Source organism: Myodes glareolus, chromosome 2 (assembly GCF_982192425.1).
Source record: "Myodes glareolus chromosome 2, mMyoGla1.1, whole genome shotgun sequence".
Taxonomy (NCBI): domain Eukaryota; kingdom Metazoa; phylum Chordata; class Mammalia; order Rodentia; family Cricetidae; genus Myodes; species Myodes glareolus.
In genome coordinates, this window is record NC_142027.1 from 13,367,084 (window position 1) to 13,386,099 (window position 19,016).

Sequence of the window (19,016 nt, forward strand, 5' to 3'; positions counted from 1 at the left end):
ACAGCTGCACACACATGCGTGCAGGCAAAACGGGAATGAACATAGAATAAAATAAATTATAAAAAAGAAAAATTGAGAAAGTTTACCTCATTTGTTGACTTTAATAAAATGCATGCATCTTAAATATTATAATCTCTGGTTATGTCTCCTCCTTCATACTTACAGATGGATTGATACCTAAGCAGGAACTCTGTCTCTCTTACCTTAGTTTTGAAAATAAGTTTTTTTTCTTTCTATAATTTTTAATATTTACATTCTCATCAGCTATATATTTTGGTTGCTGTTAGTTGTTAAGTATTCCTCCATCCCCATGGTTTCTCTGTGTATTTCTGACTGCCCTAGAACACGCTCTGTAGGCCAGGCTGACCTTGAACTCACAAAGAGCCAACTGCCTCTACCTACTAAATTCTGGGATTTAAGGCTAGTTTTTTTAAGAATTTGGTTTTAAACTCCTTCTTTACTCTTTTAATGTCATTGGTGATTCTGAGTTTTTATTTTCTTTTTCTTGGAAGAATAATTCTGTTATTATTTCTTAGGCTGTCAACAGAGAGAACCAAAACAAGCTTTTCCGAGTCCTCAGCCGTCATCTCTGCGTTTTTTGAATGCTTAAGGTTTATAATGCAGCAGAATTTAGGCGAGGAGGAGATGGAGCAGATGCTTGTCAATGAGCAGGTACGTGTGCTAATCACCCATGCTCAAGCTCACTGTGTCCTGTTGGCGTTGTTGGTAGTCAGCCTTCCTGCAAGGATTTCACTTCCATAATTTACAAATTATTCAGTAATAATTTTGTTATTTCTAAAATGTTCAAGTGCACTTACCCCTTTGTAAACACTTGTATTTGACTGGGAGATTCAGGATAAAGAACAGGTTCTGTAATTGTAGATGCCTGAATGTTTATTAATATCTTAGGTACTGTCTCTTTTTAGAAGACGTATGTTATATGTCTCTGCATGTGTGAGTGTAGGTACCTTCCAAGGCTAGATGGAGGATTCCAGTGCACTGGAGCTAGAGTTAGGGTTGGTTGTGAGCCGCCTGTTAGGGTACTGGGAGCCATACTCCAGTCATCTACAAAGGCAGTATATGCTTCTAACTACTGAGCCATCTCTCCAGTCCCATTGTTGTCATCTCTTATCTTTACCTGTCTTTCTTTTGCTTTCTTGAAACAGAGTTTTTTTTTCTATGTAGCTTTAGCTACCCTAGAACTTACTCTGTAGATCAGGTTAGCCTCGAACTTAGAGATCCACCTGCCTCCATTTCTTAGCTTTATAATTCTGGAAAGGGTTTCTGAATTTTTCGTACTTAAATGCCCTAATTATCTTTCAGATGACTTATACCCTATTTTATTTATTTATTCATCTATTTTATTTATCTATTTATTTATCTGTCCACCCATTTATTTATCTATGTGTTTACCTGTTTATTTATTTTTTAGGCAAGGCCTTATGTAGTCCAGCCTGGGCATCAGCTTTCTATGTAGCCAAGATTTACTCTGGACTCCTGATTCTTGTGCTTCCACTTCCTAAGGGCTAGAATTATAGGCATGTACCAGTTGACAGGCTTCTTGTGATCTCATATGTATCTTTTAATTATGTGGGGAAAATGCAAAACTGAGTTTAGAAGACGTAAAGAAAACTGGTTCATGGTTGATTACATTGTAAAATTAACTGTGGTACAATAGAGTGAAATTGTCAAACTTTTTGAATGACTGAAAAATATTTGAGTTAACTTTTTTCAGATATCTGAGGGGAAAAACAGTCATTTTCCAAATAGATATGTCTGTGTGTGTGTGTGTGTGTGTGTGTGTGTGTGTTTAGCGCATATGTATTTAAGTTTAGTGCATGTATGAATGCATTTCTCAGGGATCTACTCTTCTTGCCTTTTGAAGCAGGCTTTGAAATGCACAAATTCAGGTAGCCTGTCTGGCCTCTTAACCCCAGACATCTACCCGACTTTTTAAATTTAATTTTTTTTCTCTAATAGGGATTTTAGGGATTGAAGGAAGTACTCATGCTTGTATGACAAGCACTTTAGTGACTGAGCTGTTGCCCTGGCCTTCCAATAGGAGACTTTATTGTGTTTTAACCTTGTTTCAGCTCTCTTGGAAACTGAAGTTTTACATTTTTTACCTTCTTTTTCAGTTGATCCCATTTATTGATACCGCTCTCAAAGATCCAGGATTGCAACATGTGCCTCTGTTTAACCATTTAGCAGAAACACTAAGTTCGTGGGAAGCTAAAGCCGATGCAGAAAAAGATGCTGAAACCATTTACAATTTGGAGAATGTTCTGCTAAATTTCTGGGAAAGACTGTCAGGGATCTGTGTTGAGAAAATCAGTGAGCCGGAAGCAGATGTGAAGTCTGTATTGGGTGTGTCTAACCTAGTAGGGGTGCTTCAGAAGCCAAAGAGTTCATTGAAGTCAAATAGAAAGAAAAATGGTAAGGTCAGGTTTGCCAGCGAGGCATCTGAAGCTAAGAAGGAGGATGAGAAGTGTGCATCTTCAGAAGGAGAGAACGGCAAAGGCTCTGAAGAAGCTATGGAGTCTTCTCTCATTCAGAGTTCCTCAGACCTTGTGTCTCCCTTAAGGAAAAAGCCCCTGGAAGACTTAGTCTGCAAACTTGCAGAGGTGAGCATTAACTTTGTCAATGAGCAGAAGTCAGAGCAGCACCTGCAGTTTCTTTCCACGCTGCTGGACTCCTTCTCCTCAGGCCAAGTATTTAACGTCCTTCTTGGTGATGAACAGAAGAACATTGTCAAAGCCAAACCTCTGAAGGTAGGCAGACTCGCTCAAGAAAACCCTGCAGTGCAGTTCTTGTATCATAAACTGGTAGGCTGGCTTAATGAGAGCGAGAAGAAGGACGGGAGCTTCCTGGTGGACATCCTGTACAGTGCCCTCCGATGCTGCTCCAGTGACATGGAGAGGAAAGACGTCTTGGATGATCTAACCAAGGTATCACTGTCACACGTCTCTTGTGAATGTTTTTATGATACACGATTGGAATGAACCTGCATGGGTGCCATTTCTGGATTGCTTACTTGACTCTGCTCGGCAGTTTAAAGACAAGCAGTGTGCTCTCTACTGTTTTGGGAAGTACTGGGCTGTACTGCCTGCTGTTGTCCTGCTGTGGATGCGGGAAGCTTCAGTTATGTTGTTAAAGCTTTCCCGTTTGTCCTGTACCTTTCTAACTGTTTCTCCTTTCAGGAGGACCTGAGTTGGAGTTCTCTTCTTCAAGTCATTGAAAAGGTATTTTAAGCCCCTCCCCCTTTCTTTTTCTGTTTTTGTGTGTAGGTATAAGCAAATTAAAACCACAGTCCTGTTCTCACACTGTAGTCAAGTATCTGATAGAGCACATCCTTACTGTGTAAGTTATGGCAAACTGGCTCTGAGGAATCCAGTTTGTTTCTTAGCAGCTGATGGAACATTGTGTATCATTGTCTAGTTGAGGCTCGCAGGTTTCCGCCCTTTGTGTTCTGTAGAAGTGAATGCATGGTGCTAGCTCCAACTAGAACATGTCTGCAGCCTCTTTCCCTGTCTGGAGTACCACTGAGGAGGTGAGGGTGTTTCAGCATTGTACAGTTTGCCATTTTATTAAACAAGAAAACTGCTAATAAAAGTAATGAGAAGAAATCAAAGGAGCAGTCTAGACATTTTAAAATGGCTTTAGTCTTCTTTCCTATGATGATGTAAATGGCCTAACGAAATTTCAGCTATGAGTGCTTATAATCAGTTACTTAAGAGACCCTCACAGAATGTTGGCTCATTTTTCTATTTTATATGCATTTATGTTTTTCTACTTAAAATAGTAAAAAATACAAAATATAATTAGCTATCTTAACAATTTTTTTCTCTTTTCTTTTTTCTTTGTTGGGGATTAAACCCAAAGCTTCCCACATGCTAAGCAAGCACTCTGTCATTGAGCTGTGCTTCAGTCTTAATTCCCCCAAACTTTGTTTTGTGAAACTACATTGTAGTTGTTAGTGTAGCTCAGAGGTAGAGCAGTTGCCAAGTTTGTTTGCGGCCTTAAGCTTGATTCTTAGCTTCACAAAAATTAAAATATTAGACAAAAACCCTTTCAATTGTGTTTATTTCAGTGATTCCCAGTTCCACCAATTAGTTTACCTTTGACAAAATATAAGTGCGGAATCATTTTTACTGTTTACTGAGAATTATAGTAACAATGATTTTCTACTCTTTCTGAAACCTGTGACTTTCTAAGCGCACTGTTCACACTTGTTTATTTAGTAGTCTGTGAGCAAGCTACTGAAAGGCCAAGTTAGCTGCTGATAAGCCTTGACTCAAAATAGGAAGAGTCAGTAATTTGATGAAGTAAACGGATACAGGCTTAGTGGGTACATGTGTTTGCAGAGCCTCATGGCCTGGGCTTCATCTGAGGGACCCGCATGGTAGAAGGGAAGAACCAGTTCTTGGAGTTTGTCCTTTGATGTCCACACTTTGTTATAGGTTGTGTGTCCATACACATATAATAAGTAGACATGTCTGTCTGTCTCACATACATACACCCCACAAACGTAATGTTTACAAACATAATGTTTAAACGTAAAGAAAAGAAAGAGTAAACGTGTGTCCATCCATTTGACCCCTGCTGTATCTGCCAGGTCAGCAGGCGCTTGTATTGGTTTAGAAGACCATCTTCCTGTGCAGTGTTTGTAAGGTCCCGGTTCCCTGGGTGTCCGCGACCCCTCGCTGTCCTTGCATCTCACAGCTGCATAGCCTTTCTGGCCTCTAACCCTCGTGTCTTGGTAACTTGAGAGTCATTTTATTGAGAAGATTCTCTGCCAAGAGAGAAACATAGAGTTTACAAATTAGGAAGTAGGCCCTGGTTGGTTGAAAGATTTGTCAAAGGTCATAAGACTAGTTTAATGATAAGGCTTAGATTGAATTGTAAGCTCTTATTTATATTTTTTTAACATAAGAGATAAGAGATAAGCAGTTTTTAGTCACTACCCAATGTGCACTTGGGTTTTCTTTTCTTTTTCCAGATTGCTTTGAAATGAACCAAGTTGCAAATTCCTTTCTTCTCAGCCTTTAAAGCAAAAGAAGCTCTGGGAACATGGATAAGCATGGTTTTGGGGGTGGATTTACAAGTTTTTTCTCTCACTTCTCCACTCAGTGGAAATAAAAAGTTCCTGTTAGATACTTGGCCCTCTGCTCTCTGTTTCAGAGACTCTGGGGAAATAGTTTACCCCATGGTTAATACTGAATTAATTGTTATTGTTTTTTAACTTTAGAAAGATTAATGAACAAAAGTATACTGTTATGAGGCTATTTATAGATCTATCTTCAGAATTCATCATTGTTCATTGAACATAACTTCAGGGTTGGTAGCAGGTATCAAAGGAGTTTAAAACTATCTCTGGCAAGGAACTCATTGGAAAGACAAGACACAGAGACATGAAATAATACTTTCCAGTAAGTGCTTTAGAAAGTCAGAAGTAAGGATCTGGAAAGGTGGCTTAGTGGTTAAGAGCAATGGCTGCTCTTCCAGAGGACACAGGTTTAGTTCCCAGCACCCACATGGTGGCTCATAACTGCTTATAACTCCAGTTCTAGGGGAACTGGTATCCTCTTAAAAAGAAAAGATCTTAGTTGGGCAGTGGTAACATACACCTTTAATCTCAGCACTTGGTGGCAGAGTCCAGTGGATCTCAGGGAGTTCGAGGCCAGCCTGGTCTACAGAGTGAGTTCCAGGACAGCCAGGGCTGTTACACAGAGTAAACTCTGTCTTAAAACACCAAAAAAAAAAAAAAGGTCAGAAGTCGTGGAGTAGTGTTCTTCGTGGTCTAGAATGGATGCAGAGGTTTTGAAAAACAGGTGGGATTTGTACTGATTTTCAAATAATCATTTGATATGTGGGAATTTGTGTGGTTGGAGGGTAGCATAACAAAGCATAGGAATGATTATTGCTGGGTTACTGAGGGGTGGGGCAGAGAAGACAGTAGTCTTCCCAGAACTTGGGAAGGAGGAAGAGTAGAGGGGAGAGTTGGGACCACATGATGGAGGGAGCCAGTAGGAGCCACATAGTAATCTGGATGCACCTTTTGATCTTGCTACTAATCTTTAATTTTATGTTTTTTAGGCATGTTCCAGTTCAGACAAACATGCTTTAGTAACTCCTTGGCTAAAAGGCAGTATTCTTGGAGAGAAACTGGTTGCCTTGGCAGACTGTCTCTGTGGTCAGGATTTGAAGCCCTCATCTTCAGAACCCCACTCCTCAGAGCAGTGGACTCTGCTAAGACTAGCATTGTCACAGCATGTTAAAAACGGTAGGGACACGCTTCTGTTTATAGCAGGATTGATAATTCTTTCTGCCTCCTAGAGGTTCCATGCTTTTAACTTGAATACTGTTGGTTAGGAGCTGTTTTCTCAAATGCATTTGTTATAAATACCGTGTTCATTACATGGTATGACTTGAATGATATGTTATAATTTATATATATATATATGTGTGTGTGTGTATATATGAGATATCTATTATTAATTTTGATTTAAAGTTCTTTAAGTATAACATAGCTAGCCACTCTTTAATTTTGTAGACAGTTATTGGGTTTTATTTTAAAATTGCTTTATAAAATTTGAGGGTTTTTAGGTGTTAGAGGGCAGATTGACTTTTTAAATGTTTTTTGTCATTTAATATGTACATACATGACTTTAAAAAAACAAATATAAAACATGAGAAAGATCTACATGATTGCTAGTCCAGGGTAAAATATTTCAAAATGTGCTGTTATTTATATTTGTCTATTTGGATTTTTCCCCTTGTAGATTACTTGATTGGAGAAGTATATGTTGGAAGAATTATTGTTAAACTTCATGAAACTTTATCCAAAACAAAGGACTTATCAGAAGCTGAAAATAGTGCCTCTTTGATGTCTTTTGTCTGTGATGTGGCCTATAGCTATTTCAGCTCAACAGGAGGCTTGCTAATGCCATCATCTGAAGATCTGTTATTAACTCTCTTTCAGCTGTGCGCTCAGAGCAAAGAACAAACACATTTGCCAGGTAATAGCCTACTGCTCAAATGTTTTGTTGGGAATCTCCGGCTCTGACCTGCATAGTGAGTGTAAGTGCCCAGGCTTTATTAATTGACTCATAATATGGTTGTTAGTTTTAAGAATTTTGAGAAAATAGCACTGTCATGTTTTTGTTCTTAAAATAAGGCTAAAAATAAACTACAGATGATATTTCTAAAGTGTGTGATTGATATTAAGGAAACAGTGTGGAAAGGCCATACTGGATGACGTAGAATCTTAGCCTCTTCACTCAGTAGCACTAACAGGGTGCTTTATCTCCTTTACAATTACATTCACTTACTTTGTGTGTGCGTGCAGGTGTGTGTGGGCATCTGTGGTTCCTGAGTGTGTGCTGCTGTGTGGGGGGGGTCAGCACAGACAGCTTGTAGGAGTGGCTCTCTGCTACTCCATGACTGCCAGGGGTAGAATTCAGGTACTTAGGCTTTGTGTGCTGAAGACACATTACCAGCCTGCTAACCCCTGCTCTTTTCTTTTCCTTCTTTCTTTCCCTCTGTCCCTCCCTCCCTTCCTTTCTTCCTCTCTTCCACCTTTCCACTCTTTCTCTTTCTCCTTCTCCTTCTTTTTCTGAGACAGAGTTTCAGTATATTGTTCTGTGTGTAGACCAAACTGGCTTTGAGCTCAGAGAGATCTGTCCACCTCTGCCTCTCCAGTGCTGGGATTAAAGGTATGCACCACCATGCCTATTGTACCTAATCTCTTGATGGCTCAATTTCCTTACTTAGGAAGGGATAATAATACTGCATCTTTTTTATTATAGTAAAAATCATTGTATCTTGATGTATGAAGAATGAAATTGAGATTGCGTTATGAGGACTAAGTTTACCTAGGAAAGGGACGTAAAAAATAATGTTGGTGAGACTGGGCATGGTGGTGCATGCCTTAATCCCAGCACTAGGGAGCCCAAGACAGGAAGGTCTCTGTGAGTTTGAGGTCAACCTGATTCACGTAGTGAGCTCTAGCCTGGGCTACCCAGGGAGACCATGTCTTAAAAAAGAACAATAAATAAAAATAATGTTAACACATAGCTCTCTTCCTCTAATCCTTTTTTTAATACTTAGATTTTTTGTTAGAAAAGATAACTTGTAATTGCACTCCTCACAGGACAGCTCCTATTGGTGAAGAAGCCCAGGATAGCGAAAACAGCTGTCCTATCGTTTTATATTATGGTAAAGCTTGTATTGCGTGAATATGACAGTTATTTTTGGTAAAGAGAGTTTAATTTTGTATTTTGTTTTAAAATAACATTTTAAGATCTCAGATCTGCAGCAAATTTGTTTCAGATGTTTTATACTGATTAGTTCATTCAGTGAAATTACAAATTATTGCTAATTTTTTGATTTTTAGATTTTCTGATCTGTAAACTGAAAAATACTTTGCTCTCTGGCATAAATCTATTGGTTCATCAAACTGCAAGCGCACGTGAGCAGAGTGCTTTCCTCCGTTTGTCTGTCCTGTGGCTGAAGGACCAGGTTCAGTCTTCAGCTTTGGATAACACGAGGTAACCTTTTTGTCCACCTTTATTTAAGATCTCACTCTGGCTGTGATAGCTCACGCCCGTACTCCTAGCACTCAGGATTACAGCTCTGAGGCCATTCTGGACTGTGTGGGGAGAACCTGGTCTTAAAAAGAAAAAATGTTGTGATTACTGTGAATTCCAATCTGTTTTTTTTTTCTTATGAAGAAAACATTTAATTGAGAGGGCTCACTTACAATTTCAGAGACTTAGTGCATTATCATCAAGTGGTGTGCTAGCAGAAGTGGCACTGGAGACAACGGGAAGTTGACTGATATCCTGGGCGGTATTCTGAGCATAAGAAACCTCAAAGCCCACTTCACAGTGACACATTCTGCTAGCTAGGTTGACCCACTCAAACAAAGTCACACCTTCTAATAGTGCCAGTTCCTATGAGATTATGTGGGCCAATTACATTCAAACTACCACAGTGTGTATGTATGTATGTATGTATGTGTGTGTTTGTGTAAATACATGGAAGTATATGTTCCACATTGCACTTGTTTTTTTTTGACTGAAGTAACTCTAACCTTATTAATACATTTTCAATAATAGCAAATAGATCAGACAGTTCATAGAAACATAGAACTTTCCAAAACTAGATAGTCCAGATTTTTCAAAAAATATTTTGTCTTGACACTATTCAACTGTCTATTAAACAATTATTCTTCTGCTGAACTACCTTTGGTCAGTGGCATGATTGTGGTATTACTCTGTATTAAAGATTTTGGATTGTTAACTGTGATCTTTTATGGCTACCCATACATTCTAATTGTCCTTGGTTATTTATTTTTAAGATTCTGGTTTATAGGAATATTTTTTATAGCTGTTCATATAATGAACTTGAAATAATGCATATAGTAAATTTGGGGTTGGTTCAGATGTTTTTATCATTCAGTAACATAGTTGTATTTCAAATATTCCATATCTAAAAATGGTCATCTTCCACATCCTGAGGTAGAAGCATCACTCAGTTCCACCTTATAGAAGTTTGATTATTCCCGTAGTTTTGATTCTGTGTGTCTTAGGTGTTGTGAGGGGTAGGAAGATCCACTTTCTCTTTTCCTGTCTCTGCTCAGCTTGGCTGTGTCTCTGATCGATGTCTTTAATGTGTACTAGATTGTTGAGCCCAGCTGTCCCTTAACTGCAGCAGTTCTCTGCATTGTTCCTAGTCTTCAGGTCCTCTTGACTGCTGTTGGTGACCTGCTGAATACTCTTGTAGAGAGCGGGGATACTTCCCTTCCTGAAGTCTATATTGGAGGTGTAATGCCCAGTGACAGTGAGTGGGAGAAGATGAGGCGGTCTCTTCCTATTCAGGTATGTTTAACATACAGAGTGCCATCTCATTCTGAAATTTCTATTTCATGCATGATTCATTATTTTTATCCAGGAGAAGAAAAAAACAGTTAAAAGCTGTCTTAGGATTTCTGTTGCTATCATGATTATTATTTCTGTTGTTGGTCATGCTTATGACCAACCACGGCAACTCTTATAAGGGAAACATTTAATTGAGGGACTCACTTAGAGTTCAGAGGTTTAGTCCATTATCATGATGGGGAGCATGGCAGCATGCAGGCAGGAGGTGTACTGGAGTAGTACCTGAGAGTCTTACATCTTACAGGCAGCAGGAAGTCGACTGAGACACTGGACAGTATTCTGAGCATAGGAAACCTCAAAGTCTGCCCCTTCAGTGGCACACTTCCTCCAACAAGGCTGTACCCACTCCAACAAAGCCACACCTTGTTACAACACCTAATAATGCCACTCCATATGTGATTATGGGGACCAGTTACATTCAAGCTACCGCAAAAGCCTGCCTGCCTGCCTGCCTGCCTGCCTTCCTTCCTTCCTTCCTTCCGTCCTTCTTTTTTTTTGTTTTTCTTTTCGTTTTTCAAGATAGACTTTCTCTGTAGACTGTCCTGGAACTCACTTTGTAGATAGACTAGGCCGGCCTCATACTCACAGAGATCCTGCCTCTGCCTCTCAAGTGCTGGGATTAAAGGTGTGTGCCACCACCACCTGGCTTAAAAGCATTTCTTGCATCACTCTTACATCTCTGAATATTACACAGAGGTGTTATTAATGCAAGTGTATCATTTGACAGAGGTATAGCCTCGTGTAAAGAGGAATATGGTCTGGTTCTGTCTTAGGGGGACCTTAAAGAAATGTTGATGACTGCGCTGATAAAAACCAAACTTCTGAACTACTGAGGATTTACATAAACTACATATTCTAATCGTCTCATTTGAACAAAAAGAATACATGAGTAAAAATTGGAACTCTCTAAATAATAATTTGGAATATGTAATGAATTTGCAAATAATTTAGTGTGTTCTGTTTGCAGTGGCTACACAGACCTCTTTTAGAGGGAAGATTGAGTTTAAATTATGAATGCTTCAAGACTGACTTTAAGGAACAGGATACACAGATTCTTCCTAGTCATCTGTGCATGTCATCACTATTGAGCAAAATGGTCTTGATTGCTCAGAAAAAGAAAATAGTCCTGGAAAACAATGTCCTTGAGAAAATAAGTGAGTATGTATGAAGATCCAGATAGCTAAGTAAATGTATACATAAACAGAACTTATAATTTTCCTTAGGCTTGCTATAATATTGTTAGCCATCCAGCATAATTGGGTGTACAATCAGTTGTTTCTTCAAGCTGGCATAGCATCAGAGTAAGAAGATCCTATGACGCATGCCCTGAAGAAAGCAGGTGTGATGGTGACTGTTCTGTCAGGATTCTGAAAGTTCTTGTGGGTCATTATTTCCTCGGCAGATAGAGGCTAAATGTTGAATCTCAAGAATATTTAGAACCCCAGCAAATGTCCCCATTCATAGCACTGTAGGTCTATCCTGTACACAATAGTATTCAAGATGGAAAATTTGCATACATGGGAGGGGCTCATGCTCTGTGGAAGAAAGGTGAAACTTTATTTGACTATTGAGTGCCACATTTAGTTAACATCTCTCAGAGTCTGTCCAAATGTGAGACTAAAAATGATAATTTATTCTTGTTGGGTTATCAGTTTTTAAGTTACACGCCAGTGTTCCTGGAAACCAGAAGACCACTTCAGATCACCATCAAAGCCAGTGTTACAGAGAGTTTTGAGTGGGCTAGCATGGGTGCTGGGAACTGAACACAGTCTTCAGGAAGTGCAGCAACTGCTTTTAACCAGTGAGCCACACCTCTAGCCCCTTGCCCCCACCTTTCTTTCATTTCGAGGCAAAAATCTCAGCTTGCCTCAGCCTACCAAGTGTGAAGATAATCATTGTCCTCTTTCTCTAGTCATTGGTGTTTTTGAGATAGGGTGTCAGTGTACAGCTCTAGCTGTCCTCAGACTTACTCTGTTGACCAGACTGGACTCAAACTCAGAAAAATGGACTTGCCTCTATCTCCCAAGTTGCTAGAATTACAGGTCTGAGCCATTATATCCAAATCAAGATGTTTAGTCTTCATGTCGGCTCCCAGTTAAATACTGTGATTGCCTCTGCTGACTTAAGAGTGCTTGTTAAGGTAGGGTCAGATTTCAAGACCCCTGATCCTGCAACCTGCATGACTTTGAAAGAGTTTTGACCATCTCTGTGCTAGAAACCTGGGATGGTGAAGTTCCTGCTCGATTCATGGTCCTTTCATTCTCACAACAGTGCTAAGAGAGTCCACTGCAGAGCGATCTGTTACTGGGACATGTGTTTGCTTGTTTTGTTGGTCTGGCTGGCCTCACAGAGATCTTCCTTTGTTTGCCTCTTAAGTGCTGGGATTAAAGGCATGTCTCCCCTTTACCCCCTCCAATTTTACCTTGGTAGTTTACATTGGATCATGGTTTTGCCGAATTGGCATGAAGTTCTCTTCTAAGGTCTCATAACCTCTTAGTTGTTCTTTCTTTTTTCTTGTGGTTTTGATTTTTAGAATTTATTTTTATTTTTAATTGTGTAGATGTGTATATGTGAGTATATCCACTTGAATGCAGGTTCGAGTCTTTGGCGTTAGAGCTACAGATGACTGTGAGCTCTCTGACGTGGGTGCTGAGAAACAAACTTGGCAAATGTTCTTAACTGTTGAGCCATCTCTCTAGCCCTTCCCTTTTTGTAGACCAAGCTGACTTTGAACTCCCTGAGATCTGCCTGCCTCTTCCAGGATTAGAGGTGTGCTACCACTCTTGGCCCAGTTTCTTTTACTTTTGAGTGACTTACCAGTTTTGCCATAGTACTAGCTAGCTTCTTTCAGTGTCTTGTAAATTCGGGCTCTGTTGGGAACAGGAGTGTTATTTGTTTTCACATGGGGCCGCACTAATGTGTCATACTGTTTTGTCAAGACAGGGTTTCTCTGTGTAGCTTTGGAACCTGTCCTAGAACTCACTTTGAAGACCAGGCTGGTTTCAAATTCCCAGCGATCTGCCGTCCTCTGCCTCCTGAGTGCTGGAATTAAAAGTGTGTGCCACCACTGCCCGGCTGCCGTGCTGGTTTCTAATTTCTCCCAACTCAGCCTCTTGGGTGTCTGTCTGGTACTATAAGTACATGCCACTGACAAAGGTACTGCTTTATGACCGACAGTATCACTTTCTTACCTCAAAGCAGTTTGAGAACTAGCTGGCACCTGAGTGAGCACAGTTGTTAAAAGTGGGTAGAGGAGTGAAAGTATTTCAAGGGCCAGCCACCATGTGATCTGTATGGCAGAGAATCTATGATGTCTGTGCTTTAGATTCTGAGTGAGCACATTTATTACTTGCATAGAAAGCAAAGGTGAATGAAGAAATAGCAAGTACCTGATAGGTAGTGGATAGTTAGCAAAACATCTTCAGTTGGAGCACTCATAGCGGCTAGCAGAGATGACTGGAGCAGCTCAGTGGAGAGAGTAAACAAAAGGTAGCGTCTTCAAAATAAGCTTACAAATTCCCAGCAGAAATCAACTGGGGAAACACAATTGAGTATTTAGCGGAGTTGCTGTTGAGCCTTGTTCAGAGCAGTGTTGCCCCCAGTAAGGCAAATAGTATTGCCAGAGCAGGCATTTTAAGTCATCTAATGGATATCAGCTCAAGGAGAGACCCAGGTGACGGGTCCTCTTGGTCCTTTCCCTGGGTGAGCTTCAGTGTCCTTTCCCACTGCAGAAGTTTAGATTGTGGGATAAACAACAATTACTTTGTTAAACGATTGCTTTCCTCCTGTTCTCACCACCATGTTTTCAATGCCCTTAGTGACCTGCTGACTTTCTCCTTGCATTACAGGAAGGTAGGACTCCAGCCTGCCCCAGGACAGGGAGTTCTGAAAGAGACAAAGGAGAGCCCCACTCTCAGGTTTCCGCAAGCTTAGATTGCACGTGGCAGTTGAGTCAGCCTGGGGTTCTGTACACTGTGTGCCTTTGGTAACCAGCTGTGCCCATTCTGTTAGTTGCAGAGCTGCTGTATTCACTGCAGTGGTGTGAAGAACTTGACAATCCACCATCTTTTCTGACTGGATTTTGTGTAATGCTTCAAACAATGAATATAACGTATGACAGCTTATCCGTGCTTGGTAACACATCCAGCCTCTTGCAGCTGTTGTTTAACAGGTAGGATTCCCCTTCAGTTTGTTTTAAAATAATTATTTGTGTATGACTTTCCCTTCTACAAAATGTAAGCCCAGTTTGTGCTTTTGTTTCAGTCAGATCATTGACCTAATCCCTTTTAATAGTAAGCATTCAATTTAGAGATTTTAAATATTTGATTTACTCTTTTAGGGGAGTATTTGGATTTTGCCTCTTATTCATAACTTCATCGAGGTGGCAGAAGATGAAAGAATTTGAAGCCTGTAGGCATTGTTTTAATTTGTTACATTGTGTAACAATACAATTGACAGGGTACAAACCATCGTCTCACAGTACCATTGCTTTCAAATATAACCTGTACTTTAACTGTACCTGTAATTTAGATGTTTCTTAATGTTGTAGCCGTGAGTTTCTCTTCCCTGGATGAGGAAAATGGGTTATGAAAACAGTCCGTGTAGCATTATAGTAGTTAGATACTTAGCTTTTTGAAATGGCATTTTTCTTTTTACCAGTAATTTGAATATGCTTTACAGTGTGAGGATACCAAACTTCCCCTCTAATGCTGGTCCATACTGTAACTTTGATCTTGCTGGGCATAATGAAGCAGGCTTTTAATCCCAGCACTTGGGGGAAGATAGTAGGCAGGTAGATCTCTGTGAGTTAGAGACAGCCTGATCTACATGGCAGAATTCAGGTAGCCAAAATAAACCCAACCCAGTCCCTTAGGGTTTTATTAGTGCTTCTTTGCCCTTCACTGAGACTCTGAGTTACTCTCTGGGAGGTAGCCTTTTCCCAGCTGTTTCTTCTGATCTTCAAGTCAGATGTTTAAGGTCTTCTCAAGGATCTTGAGGTATTTGAAATTGCCTGGGAGTAAAAGCTTAGCTCCTGTTGTGAAGAATTACCTAAACTCCCAGTTCTTTAGAAATTAGTGGCAGTCGGGTACAAAGTTTTGGATAACTTAGTGATCCAAATTTATTCTGTAAAAGGAAACGTGATAATCAGTGTTTTAAAATCCTAACACTTTTCAGAATGACTGATACATACCTATATCTATATATCTGTATTTATCATCTGGTTTTTTTTTGCCTCTTTTTTTTTAGATCTAGAAAAAATGGCACACTTTGGTCTCTTATTATTGCTAAGTTGATACTTTCCCGAATTATTTCATCTGATGAAGTAAAACCATATTATAAAAGAAAAGAAAGGTATTCTTCCACTTTGCTGTTTACTATTGTAATTGGTTACTTTGGCCATCTGTGATTAGCAAACAGTGTAGTGAATCAAGAAAACAAGGTTTGGGAAGCAAGGAAGTTGAATGAAGCGAAATGAGGACTAAAGACTGACAGATGTGAATGGGTTTGGGTTGGAGTCATGGTTGTTTCTCGAGACAGGGTCTCACTGTGCAGGCCTGGTTCACCTGGAACTCTTCAAAGACCAGGCTATGTGCTGAGTGCTGAGATTAACAGATTCTTTCTTTCTTTTTTCTTTGGATGAAGCATTTCTAACTTGACACTTCATAAAGTTTTATGATTATTTCAGAAAAAGAACATTTTATAGACCTAATTTCCTCAGAAATCCTTCAGTAGGGAACTAGAAAGATGACTCATTAGTTAAGAGCACTTGTTCTTGCAGAGGACTCGGGTTCAATTCCCAGCTCCCACATAGCAGCCAACAACCATCGGTAACTCCAGTTCAGAGGATCTGGCATCCTCTTCTGGTCTCTGAAGGCACTGGGCATGTAGCTGGTACATAAAGACATTTGGGCAAATCACCAGTACACATTAAATAAAATAAAATGAAGTGAAATCTTCTGATAGCAATACTTTTTGTTTTCAACATACCTCATTTGTTCTGTGGAAGTAGGAGGAAAAAATTGCTCTTTCTTTTCTTTTCTTTTTTTTAAAATAACTGTCTTTTGTGGCTTCTCTTCTTTGGCTTCCTGGTCTCACAGCCTCTACACTTTTTTTTTTTTAAGACTCATTTAGTTTTCATTTTATATGTTTGCTTACATGGATGTATGTATACCGTGTGTGTGCCTGGCGCCCATGGAGTCCAGAAGAGGGTAAGAGGGTGTTGGATCCTTGGAACTAGAGTTAGAGGTGATTTGTAACCAGCCAGTGTGGGTGCTGGGAACAATTGGGGTTTTCTGTATGAGCAACAAGCACTCTTGACCCTGAACCATCTCTGTAGCCCCTCCTCTTTTCTCAAATAAAGGACCACTGTTTGGAAAAACATGCCAGAATGCAGCAAGTGTGTAAGACATACAGACTGTGGTAGCAGAATGCAGCAGATGTGTAAGACACGCAAGACGGTGGTAGCTTTCCCGTTAAACTCAGCTTTCAGATTATTGCTTGGCTGAGACCTTTTACCAACAAGCATTTACAGTACTGACTCAGCTAGAATTCTGTGTGTGTTCAGGCACTGTAGAATTGTTAAGTAAATTTATGGGTTTTTTTGGTTTGTTTTTTAAGACAGTGTTTCTCTGTGTAGCTCTGACTGTTCTGGAACTTGCTCTGTAGACCAGGTTGGCCCCGAACTCAGAGATCCTCTTGCTTCTGCCTCCTGAGTCTGCGATTAAAGACCACTGCCCATCTTAAATTTCAGGTTTTTAAATCTTATAAAAATAATTAAGAACTTTTATTTGAGGTAACTTGATTCGCTTGTAGGAAGTAATACAAAGAATGAAAATAGCAAATTTTGTATATGTGTGTGTGTGTGTGTATATATATATATATACACACACACACACACATACATACATCCTGCTTATCCATTGATACCATTCTGTATAGTAAGTTTGGGGGTTTTATTTGTATTGTTTTCTTGATGGTAGACACTGTGCTACTAGACTGTATACAGTCCAGTCCACCAGCAGAGTGACAGTGAAAGGTAAAAGACCATCATACCAGAGTTATATGTGTTTACTTCAAATAAGCAGAAAAGATATCATACCAGAGTTATATATGTTTACTTTAAATAAGCAGAAAAGATAAAAAGCAACAAATAAAAAATAGCCATTTGGAATTAGCAATTACCAGTCTAATGTTTTCTTTTTTCTGGACGAGGATTATGATTAGACTTTTTTTTCCTTTTTAATAGTCTGAATAACAGAATTTTGTGAAAATGCTGTGATTGTTGAATGACTGTAATTAATATTTTCTCTCTGAACAGTTTCTTCCCTCTAACAGAAGGTAATTTGCATACCATCCAGAGTCTCTGTCCATTTTTGTCTAAAGAAGAAAAGAAAGAATTTAGTGCTCAATGTATACCTGCTTTTTTGGGATGGACTAAAGAAGACCTTTGCAGCATTAATGGTTAGTTGCTGGGTAATATATCATTTTAATCATTTCTTGAGTTTGATTAAGAGTTTCTAATATGTAAAACCAAAGGTGATGGAGGAAGGTCATCTGTCTATTGTGTTACTCTCATTGGTTAATTAATAAAGAAAACTGCTTGGCCTGTTAGGTCAGAATATAGGTAGGTGGGGAAGACAGAACAGAATGCTGGGAGGAAGAAGGCAGTGAGGCAGTCGCCATGACTCTCCTCTCAGACAGCCGCAGTAGTATCCTCCAGTAAGGATACTACTTAGAATCCTCCCAGTAAGCCACCACCTTGTGGTGCTACACAGATTATTAGAGATGGATTAATCAAGATGTGAGAGTTAGCCAATAAGAGGCTGAAACTAATGGGCCAGGCAGTGTTTAAAAGAATACAGTTTTCATTTAATTATTTCGAGTAAAGCTAGCCGGGTGGGCAGTGGGAAGCAGCCTGCCGTTCCTTTTACACAAAGGTACAAGTGGCAAAGTATATTTGAGCTCGTTCCTCAAATACAAATGTTTCCACCTTATAGTTTTGTTACTGGCCAAGTTGGTAATTGTTAGGATGAATACCTGGAAGAGTGACTGTTGCCTCTTTTTGGAATAGGAGTGCTAGAGCCTTACAGGAAAATGTATATCCAGAAGTACCTTATAATCATTTATTTTCTAGATGTGGCTGTTTTTCATGTGCTTCTGGGGTATTTAGGGCTTTCTGAATGCAAGATATAAGTAGATATACCACCGAGCGGCTATAATCTTCCAGCTTTTTAAAGCCATGTCTCTTTTCTCCCTCGTCAACTGATGATTGAATGTATAAAGGTACAAGAAAAGTTTTTATAGTATTTGAACGTTTTTGAACTCTGCACTGTGTTAGTTCATGTAGTTATTGATTTAATAAGCATCTCCATGCAGTTCCTGTTGTAGAGAAACAGAGGTCATGTTCCATCCTGCTGTAACTGCTTGTAGCAGAGCACTGCATACTGCAGGGGCAATGGCAGGAAGGAGGGAGATGCCACTGTTTCCAGTATCGGGGTCGGTTTTATAAAAAGAAATAACCTTGAATAATGTGTTGAAGGTTCATGTTTGACCATGTATGCATGTTGGAAAGATAAGTGGAGATAGTTCAATTTAGCTGACATTTAAGGTAAAGTTGGGAACAAAAGATGTTGGATAATCAGAAAGTGGGTTTTGAAATTGTAGGGTTCTCACGGGTGGTGGTGGCTCATGCCTTTAATCCCAACATTCAGAAGGCAGAGGCAGGCGGATCTCTGTGAGTTCAAGGCCAGCCTGATCTACAGAGCGAGTTCCAGGACAGGCTCCAAAGCTACACAGAGAAACCCTGGCTCAAAGAATAAAAACAAAAACAACAACAGAAAGGAAATAATAGTAGGCTCCTTAGGAGAGAAGCTGATGAGCTGAGTGAGGTGGCCTTACTCACATAGCTCTTTTTAGAGTTAAACTGGGCACTGCTCAAGAAAGATTTTGGCTTCTAAAATATATATACAAAAATAGAAAAGGCCAGTGTACAGTTCAGTGCAATGCACTTCCTGTCGCCTTCCCTTATCATTTCCTGTTCTGGACTACATGCAGGGTGGGCATGGAGACACACTT

General features: G+C 39.7%; 1 protein-coding gene across 1 annotated transcript in view; it reads left to right on the top strand.

Annotated features, from left to right (window-relative positions):
- Ltn1 (listerin E3 ubiquitin protein ligase 1) overlaps positions 1–19,016 on the top strand; it is a 62,622-nt gene that overhangs the window by 18,551 nt on the left and 25,055 nt on the right. Inside the window, exons 9-19 of the mRNA XM_048422525.3 lie at positions 537–672; positions 2,139–2,948; positions 3,201–3,242; positions 6,097–6,283; positions 6,783–7,019; positions 8,396–8,549; positions 9,737–9,881; positions 10,909–11,095; positions 13,953–14,112; positions 15,189–15,293; positions 17,260–17,402. Coding sequence (XP_048278482.2) covers positions 537–672; positions 2,139–2,948; positions 3,201–3,242; positions 6,097–6,283; positions 6,783–7,019; positions 8,396–8,549; positions 9,737–9,881; positions 10,909–11,095; positions 13,953–14,112; positions 15,189–15,293; positions 17,260–17,402 — 2,306 coding nt within the window. The remainder of the gene's footprint in view (positions 1–536; positions 673–2,138; positions 2,949–3,200; positions 3,243–6,096; positions 6,284–6,782; positions 7,020–8,395; positions 8,550–9,736; positions 9,882–10,908; positions 11,096–13,952; positions 14,113–15,188; positions 15,294–17,259; positions 17,403–19,016) is intronic.